The sequence below is a fragment of the Terrapene carolina genome, unplaced genomic scaffold (genome assembly GCF_002925995.2).
Source record: "Terrapene carolina triunguis isolate 2854851 unplaced genomic scaffold, T_m_triunguis-2.0 Scaffold21, whole genome shotgun sequence".
Taxonomy (NCBI): Eukaryota; Metazoa; Chordata; order Testudines; family Emydidae; genus Terrapene; species Terrapene triunguis.
This window is the reverse complement of record NW_020664372.1, coordinates 41,685,466-41,703,511: the sequence shown is the minus strand read 5'-3', so window position 1 is coordinate 41,703,511 and position 18,046 is coordinate 41,685,466. Positions and strand designations below refer to the sequence as shown.

The window sequence follows — 18,046 nt, the reverse complement described above, 5'->3', positions numbered from 1 at the left end:
CCAGTTCCATCCCCCAGCATGTACTGTCTTTCCCTTACTCTCATATCAGGGGTTACATGGCAGCAGAGCTGTCTTCTCCAGCTTTATACTGGTGGAGCGCTCACTTGTGCAGGAGAAATTCTTCAGTGGCAATCCTGGTTGCTTTAGGTGCAAAATGGCCTTGGCAAACTGAAAAATATGTCCCTTAGCATTTGTCCTCTCCAGATCTCATCCTGCTTGTGGAGTAGGGTACTATTTACCATGAATAAGGTGGTAAAATCAGGTCCTTATGCTGCTCTGGAACATTTGGCTTTGTACTGTATAACTAAAAAAAGCTATCTGCCTGAACTACTTATCCTTGCGTTGCTTTCTCCAACCAAATAAAACCAATATAATTTCCATGAACAGAAACTGTTTGAGAACAGTGTTTGAATTATGGGCAGCAAGAACCATTCTTTTCCTTTTTAACTTCTAACCTATGATGTATAACTTGGACCTCATTTGAGAATAAGAGGTTAGTGTCTTATTGACTTGGCTCTAAATTGCATTTCATTGTATTAAAGAGGATCTATCATTTTCCTATGAATCTAGATATACTATTATGTATGAAATATTTGACTAGCACATAGCTGTAAGGCTAAATTTTGAAAAACAGTCATCTATGAAGCTAAGATGGTATTTAGTGAAAACATTCTAGAGGATTATTATTTAAAATGGTCTTATTCACAATTTGATTTTATGTAGTTTTGCTGATCATTTCCTTTGTACTTTAGGATTGTAAATTGATTCGACACACTGTTTCATCTGCACTGGAGGTAGGAGAGGAACTGAGCTAATAGCTTACAAGAGTGTTGTACCAATTCAAGATTGAGGCTAAAATGACATGATAGAGAGAAAGGTTACCTCTTTCCTAAGGTTGTCACTCCTGGTCATATTTTAATTAGAATTTACTGGACTGAAAGAGGCTAAAGAGGTAATTCTGCACCGGAACAGAGGAATTTCTAACATAAAATGGAATGGGTCAATATTCCTATTGTCTATAGGGAGTTGTCAGCTTTCATAATATTAACCCTGTAATTAACAGAATATGCAGCGATATATTTTAAAATAATATATATTTCAGATGCCTCTTAGTGTATTACTAGCACCTCATTTTTCTCAGGCCTCTTAGAATCACTGCAATCCCTCTTTCCCCCTTGTCTTTCTATATAAAAAAGATCTTTCAGAGTTTTCTAAATAGTGCTCATTCCCAAGGGTGACTTAATGGACACAGTATGGATAAATCCACATGACAATCCACTTTACATTATGGCACAGCTGGCATTCTCTGCTCATGTTCAGCTCAGGAATAAACTTATACAGAAACTGCATCAGTGTAGAGTGTGGGTCAGTGCATACTGCTTCATCATGTCCTGGAAATGACCTCTTTTCCTCTTACAGATGATGGTGATGCACGAACGTATACAATTTTTTTTTTTTTTTTTTAGTGCAGTCAAGGCACTAGGAGTCATTTGCAGGGTATTTTGGGTGAGTGTGCGCACTGGAGTTATCAGAGCTTTTACCCGGTAGTTAAAACCTCAAGTTTTTTAGTCTTCATTTGTTTAATAGAAGTACTCATATACTCTCCGTACTATCAATTGTCAGTACTCTGTATTCTTTTTTAAAGTATAAATTATTTAAGTAGAAAAATATTTACAGAACTAGATTAAAAATACCCGCTACTTGTGGGAAACCAAACCCATGGGGTAGATGGGGAATAAAATACAGGTTGTGTATCTGATAAGCAGCCTGAAACTAACATCTGCAGGAAAAAATCTTTTGAAATGAATGAGGCACTTTGGAACAGGCAGACAGGTTAGATGGTTAGCTGTGCAAGGTAGTGGCTGTGTATACCTTTGTCTTTGTACAGGACCTAGCACAAGAGACTGACTGGGACCTCTGATATGGATATTAAACAATAACAAATAAAAAGAGAAAAGAATAATGGAAAATGGATCTTTTATGGCAATTCTTAGGTGCCTAAAGCAATTTCAACACTTCTACAAAGGCTAAGTCATTTACTGCATTTTCTCCATTGCCCTTTTCCTGTCACTTTATACCCCTAAACCTGTACTGGTGAGCCATATACATTTTAATTGGAATATATTGGATTCATAAACTAACCCATCTACTTGATATACTACTAATTACACTTTGTTGTGATTCAGTAGGCAAATGCCTGGTCTACTTGTAGGACACCGAGTATGCACCTGCTTAGGAGTACCTGAAGTGTTTCAAACTGGTTTGTCTCTCTTTAAATACGAGAAAGTAAAATATAAAAAAGTACTATTTTCTATGTCTACTTATCATAGTAGACACAATTGCGTCTTACAGGCTTAACAATTTTCACTGCCAGAAGTAAAATAGTAGCATTTTAGTTGTACTTTAAGTGATAATATTTCTATTGAATGTCTACAAAGGACAATATTTTTGCATTTGTAGGGTATAAGAAGTAAAAACATTTTTCTCTCTTACACTGGCCATGCTATTCTGTAAACTCACTTGCGGTAGCAACTGAACAATAAAACATTCCAGTCACACAAGGTCATTTTCTAATAATTTAAAACTGCCTGTTACAACCAATAACCTGGGTGCTGAAAATCAGTGCAGCAGTTATAAAGTCCTGGAATATAACTTTTCATGTAAGGCAATGGTTTTCGCACAGCCAGGGACATGCAAGTGACCTGGGGCATAAAATTGCTGCTAAAAAAAATGATATATTTCCACAAAATGCTCAGATATCTACTTATAACAATTACAACAATGATGATTTCACATCTGTTAGGCAGACAGTTTTAATCTGTAAAAGGTTAAGTATTTGACAGTTACTTGTTCTTACATACAGATTAGCTGCTTGAGGTTTAACCTTTAGATGTACTTAAGCAACCACTCTTTTTAAAATTTATTGTGTAAAACCACCCAAATAGAAATGGTCTAATCACTTGTAATTAAGAATACAGAAAACTGGGAGACTTCTTTCCTTCCTTTCTCATAAAAATCACTCACATAACCTTCCTTTCCTTTTGTGTGAAAATATTTATAATAAGCACATTATTTTAATTTCCAGAGACACAGGTTTGTAATTGAGGATTATAAAAGGAGGATTCTATGACTAAATGTGTAGAATTAATTACCTAGACTTAATAAGGATTTTTCTGGAAGAACACAATGATTCTTTCACATTGAATTCTGTGAAGTATATTGAAACCGGGTGGGTGGGAATATGAATCTTCTTGTGGCCTTTACATTTGCCTCAGAATGGAGAAAGAGGTATTTATATAGTAGTAGAAAGATATCCAGATTTCTGTAGTTTTATATTAGTCTTTTCCTAAGTGTCATAAAACATGATGTTTTAAACTTTTTGAATTTAATTAAAAAGTATCCTGTGGAAGTCAGGATTTTTTTTCCTGGATGACATTTATTTAGCTATCAAGAACATGTACCCGATTCAAATTAAAAGGCTTATTTTATTGTATTTTTGATTAGTGGCAAAAGAATAAATAGAACTGCAAGAGTCAAACATGCATACATGGGGATTGGACACTTGTTTGTTGTTGCTGTGTATATCTGCTGTCTGATTCACAGAAGTGCAGCTGGAATGTCCTTTTCGTCCACCAGCAGGAATGTGAAAGCATGCAAACTTCCATTTCAGGCACTTTATAACTGTGTCTTATAATCCATTACTTTCTCCCTCCCCAAAAATTGACTCTCTGGATTTTTGGTCCACACATCCAAATTAGGCCTACAAGATAGCCAAGTCAAAAATGAAGCAACAGGTTCAGGGAAGAGGGAGGTTGCAGCTCAACAGCTTGATCTTGCACCATTCAAGTCAGTGAGAGCTTTTTCATTAACAGGAATGGGAGCAGGATCATGTCCCGAATGAGAAAGTTGCAGGAATTCACAAAAACATAACTTAAAACATTTCTGAAAAAGTCAGACTCCCATGTGCACAAAGTTCTCTTGGGTAACTTTTTCTTTTGCACCAGGCATAGGGGTCTCCATGTGTGGGTTGTTGTTTATTTTTTATTTTTTTTAGCAAATATTTTTTGTGGGTAATGCAAGCAATGGGATCAATTCATCCCTGGGCCTCAGAGTTTTCAACCTTGCCCCCCCACCCACTTCCAATGTGCCAGGTATGTCCCAGACAAGAAGCAGCAGAACTGACACTGCCTTTTGACAGGGAAAGGCAACTTTAAGTTTCAGCTGGTGCTACATAGTTCATCTCCCAAGTACTGTGTCCCCTCCCCATCTGTAATCTGTTATGCTACCTTCTTCACACTTTTCCTCTTTATTCTGTACTTACTGTGTTCTGTCTGACTACACAGGGAAGGCAGACATTTCCAGGGTCTTATATCGAAGGGTCAAGTTTATCATAAAGAGGAAAACAATTAGTGTGGGTGAGGCAGATGTGACACGGGGGAAACCTGCATGAACGGGTGCATGTTTTGTGGGATGGCCTTTGGCAGGTTGGGAGCACCCAGGAATAGATGTCTCAGAGTGTTCCTGTAGCAGAAGTGTGTTTCTATGGGAGGATACAGAGAGGCTGAGCATGCGGTAGGGTGGTGGTTGTGTAGATTTCATTAGTTGCACAAGGGGGTAGGTGTCTCTCAGTGGGGAGAACACACCCAAATTGAATGTCTTGACTAGGTGCTATTTATACGAGATTCTAGTATGTCCACTTCTGAACAGTTTTTAAAGAAGATGGACAGAGATAGTTTTTAGTCTTTGATTGGTATTAACCATTGTGTTCTTATGCCCTACTTAGCTCGTATCATCATGAGTCATTATAAATGAAGAAATAGATGAGATCTGCCAGTGCCATAATATTATAGACCATTACAAACACATTAAAGAATAATAGCTATCTAGTAGCTGTAAATCTACTATATGCCAATTAGTATATTTAAACTGAGCAATAAAAAGGAGTTAATAAAATACACCTTAGAACTTGAACATAAGATTAGAGGTGACATTTTTTGCTCTCCTTCAGATTGTTGAACAATGCAGTAGGTTTGAAAAGAAGGTCAGATTATTTTATTCAAAGCCTGAGGAAGTTTTCATGGCTGAAGCATACTCCCTCTCCTTATTTTCTTAATGGTGATCTATATTTTGTTACATATTTAGCAGCCCTCAGTCAAGCCCAGCAACAGTTTTGTTTGCAAATTATAATTAACAGTTTGAAAATTGGATAACTAATGTGGTGCGGTCCTTAAAAACATATTATAGTTCCTAAATGTACAGAGAGAAACTGCAGGGGAGGTGTAGAAAGCCAATGATATGAAGATTTTGATAAAAGCTTGTTTCAAATTATTTAATCACTTTGGTGTTTTCTTCTGTCTCTGTGATTGCCAGTGCTATAAATCTGACCTCTAATCCAGTGTTTCTCAAACTGGGGTCGCCGCTTGTGTAGCAAAGCCCCTGGCGGGCCAGGCCAGTTTGTTAAATTTCTCTTTGTACTGATTTTACTTTTTTCCCCACTTCTTTATTCTTAATAGAGGGATGCATTGACAAGGAATAACAGCCCCTTTCCTTGATGTACAGTATTTTGTGCACCTAAGAATTTTTTTTAAACACAAAAAAAATTGACTTAAGTAGGACTCTGGATCCTATACACCATACTGAAATTATTTACTCTTCCTTATGAATTCACTATTGGTATTCTGAGAGGCAAAATATCTTCCCTACTTTCCCACTGCTCTGAAAACCTAACTAAAAACTTTAGGTAACACATCCCTAACTTAGCTGTGGCTAGAAATAGTCACACGTGTATACTGAACTGAAGTACTTACGAGTTTGACAGCTGCTTCATTGTATTTAAATTACATTTCCTTTTCTGTATACAGCTAGCATTTCACTGACCTAGAAATAGGTTGCCCTCCATCCCGCTAAGGTTCACTGCCCACTTTATAGTGTCTCTTGCATGGAAGGACTTTGGATAAAATTTTCAAAAACGTCTAAGTGACAAAGAGTAAGTCTTCACTGTGGCATTGTCTCAACTTACCTACACTTGAGTTACTCCTCTAATGTTATCCTAACTCAAGAGAAAGTGAACACACTGCAAAATAACACTTGAGTTGCTGTGTCCACACTGGCACTGCACTCCCTTGATATTGGCGCTAATACTTCTGGGGGCACATCCCATGGTTCTCAGCACTGCAGTAAACTGAGCTGCTCTATGAATTCTTTACCAGTATATTTTGGGAGTACTTATGTGTCCTTTCTGGGCACATGAGGGAAATTGTGGGAAGGCATTGGAGGACTAGCAGCACTCAAGAGCAGTTATGTTAGCAACTGACAAGTTGTGCTCACTTGAGCTGTAACCTATACCCCCTCTCGCACCATCCAAATTTAATTAAAAGCTCTATCACACTTGATCACGGGTGTATGTACACTCCTGAGTGCCCAAGTCATTTCTGAAAATCAGACTTCAGACTCAGAAAATCACTCGTGTGATCGCCACTGGGGTCTGAGCACCAGGGCCACCCAGAGGGGGGAGCAAGTGGGGCAATTTGCCCCGGGCCCCACAGGGGCCCCCACGAGAATGTCGGCGGCTCCCCCCCCCCCCCGCCTCCACCTTCCCCCATCCCCCGGCACCTCAGCGCGCCACATCCAGGAGCTGCCCTGGACAGCACTGCAGCGGCGTGGCTCGGGCGGGGCCTGAGGTCCTCCCGCTCGGAGTCGCGTGGTAAGGGAGCAGGGCTGCGAGCTTCGGCGGGCCGAGCGGCAGGAGCTCCTGGACGCGGCTCGCTGAGGCTCTGGGAGAGGGGGGAGGCGGCATGGTAAGCCCCTCTGAGCCGGGCACCCCCCGACCCCCATCCCCCCCCCAGCCCTGCCCCCCAGCCCCTCTGAGCCGGGCACCCCCCGACCCCATCTCCCCCCCCCAGCCTTGACCCCCAGCTCCGAGCCCAGCCCCTCTGAGCTGGGCACCCCCGAGCCCAGCCCCCCACAGCCCTGAGCCCCAGCTCTGAGCCCAGCCCCCTGAGCTGGGCACCCCCCGACCCCATCCCCTCGCAGCCCTGACCCCTAGCTCCGAGCCCAGCCCCTCTGAGCCAGACACTCCCGACCCCATCCCCCCACAGCCCTGACCCCCAGCTCCGAGCCCAGCCCCTCTGAGCTGGACACCCCCCGACCCAGAGCCCAGCTCCCCACCCAGCCCTGGGCAACAGTAGCGCCACCCCCAGGCAGCGACAGCCTATTGGCACCAACCATCACCATCACCCAGCGACAGCCCATTATGTAATTGCAAATGTATACATACCATTAAAGCATTTAATGTTTTTAAATAATGTATTTTGTGTATTTTCAAATTATTAAAAATTAATTTTTGAATGTATTTCACTGGGTATTTTTTACATTTCCAAATACATGTTACTATAGTATTGCAACTTTTTTTTATGGAAGGGGCCCCCGAAATTGCTTTGCCCCAAGCCCCCTGAATCCTCTGGGCGGCCCTGCTGAGCACTTAGTTAGCCTAGCTCGGATGTGAGCAGCCATGCTACAAAGCTATACCCGAGTGTGTCCACTCAACTGCAGCCCACACTGCTGCTGTACTCACCCGTGTGTGTCACTAGGACTATTGGGGGAATATTCTTTGGTTCTTAGCACTACAGTAACCTGAGCCACTCTATTGTTCTGTCTCAATGAACTGTGGGAGAACTTCTTGGCACATGGGGATTTGTGGGAAGGCACTACAGGACTCCCAGCACTCGAGTGGTTTAGCCGGCATCTTCACTGCAAAGTGGGTGGGTTACTAGAACTTGAGCTTTAGCATACAACCCAGGATGGGTCAGCTAGCTCATGTGTAAAGAACCACCTCACTCAGGTGACAGGGTTGTGTGTGTGGATGGAGCTGGGTTAGAGGCAACACCCAAATAAGAGTTCAAGTTAACCTGCTTAATCCCATGTTTCTTAATGGGATTATATGAAGGAGTTACCTGTGATAGCAGGGGACTGGATTCGACTCTGGAAGTCTTTCCAGCCTGATGTTCTTAACTCTGCAGTGAAGACAAGCATAGACATTTTTGAAAATGTTATCCTTCACCTCACCTTGAGACAGTATTTCTTGGTCAACTATCTACTCTCCAACTCTCAGTATTTTGTGCATGAAACAGGTGCTTCACTGCTTCAGTTCACAAACAGAAGGTTTGCCTAACAGCACTCATGACTATCATCTAGCCTGACTTCACTTTCTTCTCTCCAACTATCCTGAGAGGAACTTGCTATACTTGGAAAATTCACTTCTAAATTAAGGAACTGGGATATTTTGATAAGGATAATCTTAGAGTACAACAGCTCACTACTTGTTATTTCATTTACTTATATTGTAAGCTCTTTGGGACAGGGGACATCTCTTTGTTATATGCATGTACAGCACCTACCACAATGGGGTACTGACCCTTGATTGAGGCTGCTAGGTGCTACTGCAACACAAATAATACTAATAATTTCTCAATTATTTTTCTTTAACCTTTTAATAGAAAAATGGAAGTGAACCTCACTGAGAAAGGACTCCTGGAATTTTTGGTGAGGAATGATCCTGTAAGTTGTTAGAGAAGTCCTTCCATGCAAGAGACACCACATAGTGGAAAGTGGTTTCTTTTTGTTGTTTTTGTTATTGTTGTGAAAGAGGTGTTCTTTGAAAATCCAGAAATTCTACTCTAAAATTCCTTCATAATAAAAATTGAAATACTATCTTGTCTGTTCACGTAAGTTATTTCATAGCGTGTTGTTATCTGTATTACAATAGCACCTAGAGACCCCAACCAAGATCAGGACTCCATTTTGCTAGACAGGCACTGTTCAAACACATAGTAGAAGCCTGCCCCCAAAGAGCTTACAAACAGACATGACAGACAACGAATGGGAGGGAAAACAGACAATAAGGTGAAATAAGTTGTTCAAGGTCACAGAGGAGATCAGTGGCTAAGCTAGGAACAGAACTCAACTATCCTCATTATCAAGCCAGTGCCCTGTCCCCTAGACCACACTGCCTCAAAGCTTCTGCCTTCTGTTCCTAAACAGAATTACAGACAGGGCCACAGCCACAGATACAAACTGACATCAGTACAGCTATAGCTATATACACCAGCTTAGGATGTGGCCCACAGTTTAATAGGTTGATTAAATGACATACATCAATAAGTAAGAGAAAATAATATCATACTTGTTTCATTCACTTCCTTTTCTAAATGGCTTCTGATTATTACAGTTTACTTTGCTTTCTCCATTTTAAACAAGTCTCATCTTCCAAGGAATTTCTCATTTCCAAAGCCCCATTCCTCCCTTATCAGTACCACCCTTGTCGCATTACACTTTCTTCTGCAAGAAAAAAGCTGGCAGATACTCACAGCAGTACAGCTGCCACCCTTTCCTCCAAATATACAGTACTATGCATCTAGAGATCCAAGCATTACACACGTTGGGTGAAATTCTGGCTCCACTGAAGCCAACAGGAATTTTGTCATTGACTTCAGTGGGGCCAGTATTTCACCCCTTGAGTTTCATCCTAAGGGCTGTCTTTATGCCAGTACAATTTAATATCATTTAGCCCTCAGATTTCATTGTAACTTTTCATCCAGCTTTTCTGTCTCCTGCCTTTCTTCAACACACAATCATTTTTTATTCTGATTTTTTTTTTTTGCCCACTGGTCACATTGCTCTGCATATTAGTATGTTGCAGAACTCACTTTTCTAGTTACTTTGACAAACTACACATCTTGCAGCCATTACACATCTTGTTCCACTTATGTCTCCAGATGAAAAATATTCTAAAAATCTGACAGCTACAGATGACTTCCAAGTGAGGGGTTCATAGATTATAAATTCTAAGCCAGAAGGGATCACTGTGATCATCTAATCTGACCTCCTGTGTAACACAGGCCATAGAACTTCCCCAAAATAAATCCTAGAGCATCTCTTTTAGAAAAACATCCAAGCTTTACTTAAAAATTGTCAGTGATGGAGAATCCAACACAACCCTTGGTAAATTGTTCCAATGGCTAATTACTCTCACTGTTAAAAATGTATGCCTTATTTCAAGTTTGAATTTGTTTAGCTTCATCTTCCAGCCATTGGATCGTGTTATACCTTTCTCTGCTAGATTAAAGAGCCGATTATTAAATATTTGGTCCCCATGTAGATACTTGTGTACTGTAATCTGGTCACCCCTTAACTTTGTCTTTGTTGAGCTAAATAGATTGAGCTCCTTGAGTCCATCACTATAAAGCATGTTTTCTAATCCTTTAATTATTCTTGTAGCTCTTCTCTGAACCCTCTCCAATTTATCAACATCCTTCTTGAATTGTGGACACCAGAACCAGACACAGTATTCCAGCAGCAACAGAACCAGTGCCAAATACAGAGGTAAAATAACCTCTCTACCCCTACTTGAGATTCCCCTGTTTATGCATCTCAGGATCGCATTAGCTCTTTTGGCCACAATGTCTCATTCAGAGCTTATGGCCAGCTGATTATCCATCAGCCTGGCCCCCTCCCCCAAATCTTTTTCAGAGTCACTGCTTCCCAGGATAGAGTTCCCCCATCCTGTCAGTATGGTCTACATTCTTGTTCCCACATGTATACATTTACATTTAGCCATATTAAAAACACACGGTTTGCTTGCACCCAGTTTACCAAGTGATCTAGATTGCTCTATCAGTGACCTGACTACTTCATTATTTACCACTCCCCCAACTTTTGTGTTATCTGAAAACTTTATCAGTGATGATTTTATGTTTTCTTCCAGGTCATTGATAAAGATGTTAAATAGCATAGGGCCAAGAACAGATCCTTGTGGGACCCGACTGGCAACACATCTGCTCAGTGAAGATTCCCCATTTACAGTTATATCCACACCTATCAGTTAGCCAGTTTTTAATCCATTTAATGTGTGCCATGTTAATTTTATATTGTTCGAATTTTTTAATCAAAATGTCATGCGGTACCAAGTCAAACGTCTTAGTGCAATCTAAGTATATTACATCAATACCTTTATCAACTGAACTTGTAACCTCATCTAAAAAGGATATCAAGTTAGTTTAATGGGATCTATTTTCCATAAACACATGTTGATTTGCATTTAATTACATTACTCTCCTTTGCTTCTTTATCATATCAGTCACTCCACTATCTTGCCGGGTATTGACGTCAGGCCTATAATTACCTCGGTCATCCCATTTACCCTTTTTAACAATTGGTACATTAGCTTTCTTCAAGTCTTCTGGAACTTCCCCAGTGCTCCAAGACTTTTTGAAAATCAACATTAATGATCCAGCAAGCTCCTCAGCCAGCTCTTAAAACTCTTCAATACAAGTTATCTGGACCTGCTGTCAGGACTGAGGGCCTGCAGTGGCACCTGCCCAGTTGCCAGGCAGCCAATGAGTGGAGTTGGGCCACAGAAGAATCACCTGATAGGCTAAGGCAGTAAAATGGCTCGCTCTCGAGCCCAGCAGCTGCAGAGGATCGATAGCTGCTCAATGCACAGTCCCATGGATTCTCTGCCTCCCTGCGCCCAGCATCACTCCAGCCTAGAACCTGCCCTGCTCCTCGCCTTGCCCCAGACTTGGAACCAGCCCTGCCTTCCTTGACTCCAATTAATACAGTTCTGAGCCGCGCTATGGCATTTGGACTCTGACTACGGTTCTGCCTCTCTGCCCTGGTTCCGATTCTGTCTTGATCCTGGTCTCTAGCATTTGGACTCCCATTCTGGTTCTGACCCTCGCTCTGACCACCAGGCCTGACTTCTGCTCAGACCACTAGGTTAGACTGCCTATGACCCTGCTCTCCTGACACCTATTGATTTAAAAATGTCTAACGTTAGTAGCTTCTGTTTAACATCCTCCAGAGATACTAGTGGAATGGAAAGAGTGTTATCACCATATGATGTGATATCATCTGTTTTTTCCCCAAATACAGAACAGATATGTATTGAACACTTCTGTGTTTTCTTCACTATTATTGATAATTCTACCATTTTCATCTAGTAATGGACCAATACCATTGTCACAATTCTTTTTGTTCCTAATATATTTTTAAAACTCATTGTCCTTAATTGTGCTCGCCATGCATTTCTCCTTGGTTAAGGTCAGATTTAGAGTTGTAAGGGCCCCAGTGAAGTTATTTTTGGGGTCACCTTTCCCTCAGTCTCTTCCCCCAAATCTCCCTCCCCTTTAAATTTCTGCCTCTCCCATCATTTTACCCTATCCCCAGTCCCCCTCACTCTACTTTCTCTCTCTTCATGATCAGAAGGGTAAGGAGGCAGACCTTCTCTTCCCATCGCTCCCCCACACAAGGGGATCTAAAAGAAGGTGAAGGCCTGGCAACTGTGGCTGAGGACAACATAGAGCAGATGCTACTTAAAACAAGGCACAGCTACGAAAATGTTAATCAGTACACTCTGACAGTGCAGACCCCCCACTGACTCCTGATTACCCTGATCGGCCACGTGCGGCCCGCGGGTTGCCCACCACTGCGGTACAGGATTTGGCCCACTATTTGGAAATGCCCTCGTAAGCATAAAAGGTTTCTTTGTAATGTACAGGAGAACCTCAGAGTTACGAACAACCTCCATCCCCAAGGGGTTTGTAACTCTGAAATGTTTGTAACTCTGAACAAAATGTTATGGTTGTTCTTACAAAAGTTTACAACTGGACATTGACTTAATACAGCTTTGAAACTTTACTATATAGAAGAAAAATGCTGCTTTTAACTATCTTAATTTAAATAAAAAGGACAGAAACAGTTTCCTTACTTTGTCAAATCTTTTTTTTAAAACTTGTCCTTAATTTTTTTAGTAGTTTACATTTAACACAATACTGTACTGTACATTATTTGCCCCTTTTTTTTTTTTTTTTTGGTCTCTGCTGCCTGATTGCGTACTTGTGGTTCCAAATGAGATGTGTGGTTGACCGGTCAGTTCATAACTCTGGTGTTTGTAACTCTGAGGTTCTACTGTATTACTTTCTATAAAAGTATTTACTTATTTTTTAAAGTAAAATTAAAACATTATTTGCTTTAATATAAAAGACTTAATTTCTTCCCCGAAATGGTCTGTAAAAAGTTCATATATGAAACTTAACACTTGCTTAATAGGATTTCTACATATACCTCAATGGACCATTATGATAATATTTCCCTCTGCTCGATATTTTTTCTATTTGCTTTATCAAACTTTTCTGAGTAGAGCATATTATATATTGATTTATAAGTAGAGATGATTTATCATAGCAAATCTTTTTTTTTTAGAAACTACAATGCCAGAAGGTAGGAAAAATATGCAATAATAGCTAAACCATGTTACATTTTAACAGATGTAAACAATATTCAATGAGCCAACTGAATAAATACTCTTGTGTTACTGTTTCCCTAGCTCTATAGTTCTATTAAAAATGATTAGTTATTATGCTGCTTCAAACAGGTGCTTTTAAATCATTCTTAAGACATTGGTTCAAAACTTGGATAATGTATTTATGCATTTTCTTCCCATAGAGATTCTATGGTACACTTTGATTCATTTAAGGTTTTTACTTTATTTCACTATATGCTTTCTTTCACATATAGTGCCATTCCCCCACCAGTTCGACCTACTCTGTCATTCCTATATATATTTTTACCCTGGTATTACTATGTCCCATTGATTATCATCATTCTACCAAGTTTCTGTGATGCCTATTATATTAATATCCTCATCTAATACCAAGCACGCAAGTTCACCCATCTTACTATTTAGATTTATAGTATTTGTATACAAGCACTTATAAAATTTGTCACTTTTTAGAGGTCTACCATTACATAATGTAAGTGAATAGGACTCTTTTTCATTTGACCTTCTTTTCAGTTCCTACATGTACTTTATCAACCTCCATCCTCTCTGCTTTACTAGGATATAGAGAAACCCCATTCATAGATCCTCACCTAATGGATATTTTTGCTGGAAATGTGTGCTCCTCCAAACGTGTCGGCTTTCCCCTAGCCCTTAGTTTAAAAACTCTCCTACAACCTTTTTAATTTTACATGCCAGCTATCTGGTTCAGTTTTGGTTTACATCCTTCCTGTATAGGCTCCTCCTTTCTCAAAAGGTTCCCCTGTTCCTAATAAACCCAACACCATTGTCTCAGCCATACATTGAGACCCTGTAGCTCTGCCTATTTAACTGGCCCTGTTTGTGGAACTGGAAGCATTTCAAAGAATGCTACCATGGAGGTCCTGGACTTCAATCTCTTACCTAGCAGCCTAACCTTTCCCTATGTCGTTGGGAACTACATGTACACAACCACCAGCTTCTCCTCAGCACTGCACATAAGCCTGTCTAGATTCATAGATTCATAGACTCTAGGACTGGAAGGGACCTCGCGAGGTCATCGAGTCCAGTCCCCTGCCCTCATGGCAGGACCATATACTGTCTAGACCATCCCTGATAGACATTTATCTAACCTACTCTTAAATATCTCCAGAGATGGAGATTCCACAACCTCCCTAGGCAATTTATTCCAATGTTTAACCACCCTGACAGTTAGGAACTTTTCCCTAATGTCCAACCTAGACCTCCCTTGCTGCAGTTTAATCCCATTGCTTCTTGTTCTATCCTTAGAGGCTAAGATGAACAAGTTTTCTCCCACCTCCTTATGACACCCTTTTAGATACCTGAAACCTGCAATCATGTCCCCTCTCAGTCTTCTCTTTTCAAAACTAAACAAACCCAATTCTTTCAGCCTTCCTTCATAGGTCATGTTCTCTAGACCTTTAATCATTCTTGTTGCTCTTCTCTGGACCCTTTCCAATTTCTCCACATCTTTCTTGAAATGTGGTGCCCAGAACTGGACACAATACTCCAGTTGAGGCCTAACCAGCGCAGAGTAGAGCGGAAGAATGACTTCTCGTGTCTTGCTCACAACACACCTGTTAATGCATCCCAGAATCATGTTTGCTTTTTTTGCAACAGCATCACACTGTTGACTCATATTTAGCTTGTGGTCCACACAAGCTAAATATGTCTCGCACGATCTGCAACCTTTTCACCCACCAGGTAATTTACCATGCGGTTCTTCCAGTCATCACAAATGTCTATGGATAGAAATTCCATGCTTGAATAATAAGAATTTAGCAGTAGGAATATACTACCAACCACCTGAGCAGGATGGTGATGGTGATTGTGAGATTCTCTGGGAGACTAGAGAAGTTTTAGAATAGAAAACTCAGTAATAATGGGGGATTTCAATTATCCCCATATTGACTGGGTCACCTCAGAATGGGATGCAAAGATAAAGAAACCATTAATGACTGCTTCATGGATCACCAGTCCTGGAATCCACAAGGGGAGAGGCAATTCTTTATTCAATCCTAAGTGGAGCACAGGATCTGGTCCAAGAAGTGAATATAGCTGAGCAGCTCAGTAATAGCAACCATAATATCATTAAATTAAACATCAGGGGCGGGGGGAAGAATACCAAAGAAGCCCACCACAGTAGCATTTAACTTCGGAAAGGGGAACTACACAAAAATGAGGAGGCTGGTTGAATGGAAATTAAAAGGTATAGTTAAAAAAGTGAATTGCCTGCAAGCTGCAAGGAAACTTTTTAAAACCATCAAAATAGAGGCTCAAATTAAATGAATACCCCAAAATTTTAAAAAAAAAAGTAGTAAGAGACAAAAAAGTGCCACCATTGCTAAACAATAAAGTAAAAGAAGTGGTTAGAGGCAAAAAGGCATCCTTTAAAAATTTGAAATCAAACCCTATTGGGGAAAACAGAGAGAAGCATAAACTGTGGCAAGTCTAGTGTAAAAGTATAATTTGGCAAGCCAAAAAAGAATTTGAAGAGCCACTATCAAAAGACTCAAACTAACAGTAAAAAAATGTTATGTACATCAGAAGCAGGAAACCTGCCAAACAATCAATGGGGCCACTGAATGATCAAGGTGCTATAGGAGCATTTAAGGAAGATAAGGCCATTGAGGAGAAGCTAAATGAATTCTTTGCATTGGCCTTCATTGCAGAGGATGTGAGAGATTTTCCCACATTTTAGTCATTCTTTCTAACTGGAAAATCTGAGGAACTGTCCCAGATTGAGTTGTCAGTAGAGGTGGTTTTGGAACAAATTGATAAATTAAACAGTAATAAGTCACCAGGACCAGATGGTATTCACCCAAGAGTTCTGAAGGAACTCAAATGTGAAATTGCAGAACTACTAACTGTGTCGAGTAACCTATAATTTAAATAAGCTTCTGTACTGGATGACTAGAGGATAGCTAATGTGACACCATTTTTTTAAAAAGGCTCCAGAGGCGATCCTGGCCATTACAAGCTAGTAAACCTAACTTCAGTACTAGGCAAATTGGTTGAAACTGTCATGAAGAACGGAATTATCAGACTAGGCGATTTGTGAATTTGTGATTTTATGAAGGCGATTTGTTCGGGGAAGAGTCAGCATGGCTTTTGTAAAGGGAAACCATGCCTCACCAATCTATTAGAATTCTTTGAGGGAGGTCATGTAGACAAGGGTGATCCAGTGGATATATTTCAGAGTAGCAGCCATGTTAGTCTGTATCCGCAAAAGGAACAGGAGTACTTGTGGCACCTTAGAGACTAACAAATTTATTTGAGCATAAGCTTTCATGGGCTACAGCCCACTTCATCGGATGCAACAGTGGATATAGTGCACTTAGATTTTCAGGAAGCCTCTGACAAGATCCCTCGCCAAAGGCTCTTAAGCAAAGTAAGCAGTCCTGGGATAAGAGGGAAGGTCCTCTCATGGGTCAGTAACTGGATAAAAGACAGGAATCAAAGGGTAGGAATAAATGGTCAGTTTTCAGAACAGAGAGAGGTAAATAGTGGTGTCCCCCAGGGATCTGTACTGTGACCAGTGCTGTTCAACACATTCACAATTGATCTGGAAAAAGGGATAAACAGTGAAATGGCAAAATTTGCAGACGATTCAAAATTACTCAGGATAATTAAGTCCAAAGCAGACTGCGAGGAGTTACAAAGGGATCTCACAAGACTGGGTGAATAGGAATGAGTTAACTGTGATTAATTGACAGCCCTAATAAAAAGGACCGATTAGGAAAGGGATAGATAAGAAGACAGTACATATCATAATGCCACTATATAAATCCATAGTACGCCCACACTTCGAATACTGCATGCAGTTATGGTTGCCCCATCTCAAAAGATATATTAGAATTGGAAAAGGTACAGAGAAGGACAACAGAAATCATTAGGGGTATGGAACAGCCTTCATAAGACGAGAGATTAAAAAGACTGGGACTTTTCAGCTTGAAAAAGACATGACTAAGGGAGAATATTAGAGGTCTATAAAACCATGACTGGTGTGGAGAAAGGAAATAAGGAAGTGTTATTTACTCCTTCACATAACACAAGAACCAGGGGTCACCCAATGAAATTAATAGGCAGCAGGTTTAAAACAAATCAAAAGTAGTACTTCATCACACAATGTACAGTCAACCTGGAACTCGTTGCCAGGGGATGTTGTGAAGACCAAAACTATAAATGGGTTCAAAAAGAATAGGTCCATTAATGGCTATTAGCGAAGATGGTCAGGGATGCAACCCCAGGATCTAGGTGTCCCTAGCCTCTGACTGCCACAAGGATCACACAATAATTGCCCTGTTCTATTTACTCCCTCTGTAGCACCTGGCACTGGCAACTGTCAGAAGAGAGGATACTGGGCTAGATGGGCCATTGGTCTGACCCAGTATGGTCATTCTTATGTTCTCATAGGACTTCACATTTTTATCAGTGCAGGATTTTTTAGGCCTTGTACAAACTACATTTCTTTTCTGAACATAAAGCATGTGCTCCCATCTGGATCATATTTTGATACTGTGAATCTTAATCTTTTGCAGAGGTACTCAGCAATGGAGTGGGCACTATTTGTTAGAAATTGAAATAAGTTATGAAACAGCTGCGATAGCTCACGTTACTTATTTCCCTTTTCAGTGATAAAGAGCTTAAACGCTTGCATAGCACACAAAAATAAAGAGAGACTAAAAAGAAGGATGACTGAGAAAGCAA

At 40.5% G+C, this 18,046-nt stretch overlaps 1 protein-coding gene across 1 annotated transcript in view; it reads right to left on the bottom strand.

The window, feature by feature from the left end:
* AFF3 (AF4/FMR2 family member 3) overlaps positions 1-18,046 on the bottom strand; it is a 476,825-nt gene that overhangs the window by 423,631 nt on the left and 35,148 nt on the right. Inside the window, exon 4 of the mRNA XM_026657569.1 lies at positions 7,953-8,012. Coding sequence (XP_026513354.1) covers positions 7,953-8,012 — 60 coding nt within the window. The remainder of the gene's footprint in view (positions 1-7,952; positions 8,013-18,046) is intronic.